The sequence below is a fragment of the Cephus cinctus genome, unplaced genomic scaffold (genome assembly GCF_000341935.2).
Source record: "Cephus cinctus unplaced genomic scaffold, Ccin1 Ccin1_scaffold0732, whole genome shotgun sequence".
NCBI classification, from domain to species: Eukaryota; Metazoa; Arthropoda; class Insecta; order Hymenoptera; family Cephidae; genus Cephus; species Cephus cinctus.
In genome coordinates this window covers 26449-30432 of record NW_014333348.1, presented here as the reverse complement: position 1 = coordinate 30432, position 3984 = coordinate 26449, and the positions used below count along the sequence as shown (strand labels likewise).

General features: G+C 30.2%; 1 protein-coding gene across 1 annotated transcript; it reads left to right on the top strand.

The window, feature by feature from the left end:
- Positions 1-348: 348 nt before the first annotated feature.
- Positions 349-2590, top strand: LOC107270359 (protein FAM185A; the record flags this gene model as incomplete). The annotated part of the gene is given in 2 exon segments (XM_015745298.2): positions 349-699; positions 773-2590. A coding segment is annotated over 1 exon segment (326 nt), but the record flags the coding sequence as incomplete, so codon positions are not given.
- Positions 2591-3984: the final 1394 nt, after the last annotated feature.

Genomic DNA, 3984 nt, shown 5'->3' with positions numbered 1-3984 from the left:
TGGATTGGAAATCATTTTCCTATCTCCCCTTTTTGCCCAGAACTCACTCAAATTTTCTCTCATTTCAATCAACCCTTCCTTTGGCATCCTTTAAGAACTCTACCATTATTCCGTCCCCCTCTACTGCCGTTTTAGGTTCTTTTATTTTCCTCATCTTTAGCATTTCTTCTATTTCTATTTCTAATGTATACTAGCTCTTTTATTAGTCCATTCATCTCTTCATCCTGTTCATTAGCTAGTAGTTGATATTTTTAAAGATTAACCTACCTTAACATGTTTCCACGTAATAATTTATTAAATTGAAATTCCATGTTATATTTCAATAATAGTTTGAATCTTTGCTTTAAGCTTGTTTGGATGGTTCTCTTCAAGCTGACTTGAAAGAAGGCCTCGCAAAAATCCAGGTCGTACGACTAACAGGAGATTCTCGAATATCATCCAACGGAGAAATTATCTTAATAATCCCAGAAGTAAATGAAGTACAACTTAAATTAAAAGCTCAAAAACTTGAGGTAGATGGCAATATCAATGGAATGGAAGAACACTCAAGAGAAATGCAAAGATTTCGAAGTCTTGGTGGCCAAGTAACATTTGAAGCCATGACAACCAAAAGTATTAAGGTCAATCGTGCCAGCTGGGCTAAGACCCTTAATCTCGGCAGATTTATGCAGTAATCAAAGATATTGAAGTAGAAGGATGGTAGGAATGATTTGCTGGTAATGTGTTATTAATGAAAGGGAAAATAATTCATGTATTGTCCCATGTTCTCTAGATTTTGCAGAAAAAGAAATAGTGCATACAGAAACTTAAGAAGGTCAGGAAGTGTTCACGAAAAAAGATTGTATGTATGTTATAAGAGTACTTTTGCCAAAATTTTATCTCGAAATAACTGTGGAAAGGACATAATATTAACGATATTTCAAGCAGGATGCATTCAATAAGCTATTTTACGTTTATGCATAATATTGTACAAGTATGTATTGAATCCTGCGACGCAACAATAATTTTGATAATATTTTACTTACAAAATTTAATCATGCACAGGCCATGTTACCTATGAATAACTTGAAATTTGTCCATTCATTTGTAATTGATCTGTTATTTTTAGGTTAAGACAATTTGACAATTTTTATTTTCATTGTTTCCATGTAAAATAATATACGTAAAAATGTGTACCAAAAATGTCAATGATTCGGCAAAGTGATTATTTCTTTATGGTAATCTTGATTTAAAAATCAACATATCTGAACTTGTTTATAGCAATCGCTCTTAATTAAACAAAAGAAAAAAAATGAAATAAAATATTTTTATCATACGACTAAATAATGTTTCACTTAGAATAGTTAAAAAACTTTTAAAGTGATTAAAGTTTTTGTATACAGAATATTCTTTAATTTCATCAAAATAAAATTATTAAAATTAATGTGGTTAACTGAACATCCGTTTTTCTACATTTTCAATAAAGAACGATATTAATATTAGTAAGGAGTATATTTGCAATCAGAGGTGGTAAGAAGTTAATTTTGTTGTTGAAATATATACAGTTTACTATGAATTATCTTTCTTCCAAATGAAGACTAACATAGTAAAGTTCTTCAAGCTGTAATATTTTATGAGTACGAATAATATTGGTGAATGGGTTTTTTTACTACATATCGTTTATTCCAAATTATACTTATGTCATACAATAGTAATTAAGTTAATAAAACTGTAACTTATCCTCGAAGAACACGATGATGGTATACTTATTTTCTTGCTATGCTCTAAAATTTTATATTCGCTTGAAGCTATCGTTTATAATTCATATAATTTGTATACTTATTTTGTCATTTGTAATAATGACAGTATACTTTAATAATTATTATTAAAAATATTAAACGTTTGTTTATAGTAACAAAAATTGTACTATAATAAAGAGATAACATTAATTATATCTAATTGTAAGTTTAAAAATATATTTGACAAAATTAGCAAAATTATTAAATAAAGACAGTCCTCGCACTTACGATAGTTTAGATTAAGTTCCTTGAGAGTTGAATTGTAAGTCAAATGAACGTAAGTCGAATCACTTTATGTAATAGATTTCTATAGGAAATGGATAATTGACCAGATAACAGAAATTACGAAGATGTCATTTAATACGTCTTCAGGAGGTCTTATGTTATGGGTTTTGACACTTTTTTGAGACATCATTTTGGCCTAAGACATTTATAAAACAAAAATCCATCACAAGCCCAAATAGCACAAATAAAGAATCCATTCCGAAGACGCCATCAGAAGGTCTTATGTCATAGGTTTTGAGGTCTTATAGACGTCTTATGTTTAAAAGACGTGTTTTTGACACAAGACATCTATAAGACATCTAAACCCATGCCATAAGACCTTTTGAAGACGTCTTGTCGACATCTTCGTAATTTGAACTATCCGGGAAGACAGTCAGACAACGTCTTTATTTATGCTACTTGTGTAGGTTCCTATAGCAATATTTGTAGAATAAAACAACATTTAAAATATTAATTTACGTAGTGTATTTTTGAAAACACAAATAATTATGTATTGCAATAAAAGAATAAAAAGGTAAGAAAACTAAGATATCTGGAAATGATGTATTTTTGGCGTTAAATTTCATACGCCACACGAAAAACAATCGCACCCAAATAAAAAAAAAATACCTTAGCCCAGACCCTCGCGCGTCTGCAACATAACTCGAAGACTGCTTGCGTTCACAAAACTACATGCTAATATGATTTTCAACGAAATGGTAATATGCGAAACAATCATTTATTCCAAGAAATATTACGAAATTATGGAATACTATTTCCTACCTAATTCCAATGCCGATAAGATAACAAAATTGAGGATTTATAACGTTTCCCTTTAAGGAGATTACCCTCATTAGGTGAAGAAAAAATTAAGAAATTATAACAGCAAAGCCGACATTCCATACTAATTAATGATGGAATACAGTATACATATATGAAAGAAGAAGTTACTGTTCAATCGTACATAGTGTGATGAAGTCAAGTACCAAGGACATCTTTAACACTTTTTCGCCTCCATTGTATTACTTTACAATAATATTGATACTCCTGTATTCTTCATATTATAAAAGAAGTATGCTCAACCCGATTGCTAATGAAATAATGTCTTCATTTGAGAAAAAACATCCGAAAAGATTCATAAAAAAAGAAACAACAGACGCCATCAGTACATTTTTTTTTATTTTGTAAATTATTTTCACATGAATATTGTGGATACATTTAAGTCAAATGCGCGTTTATATTCTTCATCATAGAAGGAATACAGGAATATCAATACATTTTATACAGTAACAAGTAGAGGAGAATAAAAATGGAAAAGATTTCCTCATTTTTGATGCCATTATGCTGTGTATGTGCGCCATATTTCTGTGTTGAAACTGACAAAAAAGCAACTTAAACGTTGAAGAGAAATATATTTGGAGATTTTCGCAAAATAACAATTTCTTGTTTCTTTATTTTACTTATAAATTATTCGAACTCACATCAGTACCAAAGTCAAAGCATTCGCTTATATTACGAATCATAGAAAGATAATTGTAGCTAATGGCATACAATTACTATTTCATAATTTTATTATCAAAGTTATGGATCTGGTCACATGGATTCATATCATTTTATACTTAAGTGCCTCTTCTAATTTCATTAACTAGTACCATGAAAGTCAAATATAACAAATGTTATACAAGGACAAGTTGACATGTGATCGCCAGTACTGGATTAAATAAATTTTTGTATTACACTTCATGGATAGAATAACAAATGCGAAATATTTTATAATAAATTAGTATATAACGTGCTATATACAGGATGTTCCGAAACTACCTGACCCGGTGGGTATGGCTGTCTTCGGGAGGCTTCACTGATCACGAAAATGACCTTGTTTTTGTCCGGAAGGTCATAGTTTTTAATTGGGAGCAGGTCAAAGTTGACCAATCAGAGGGAG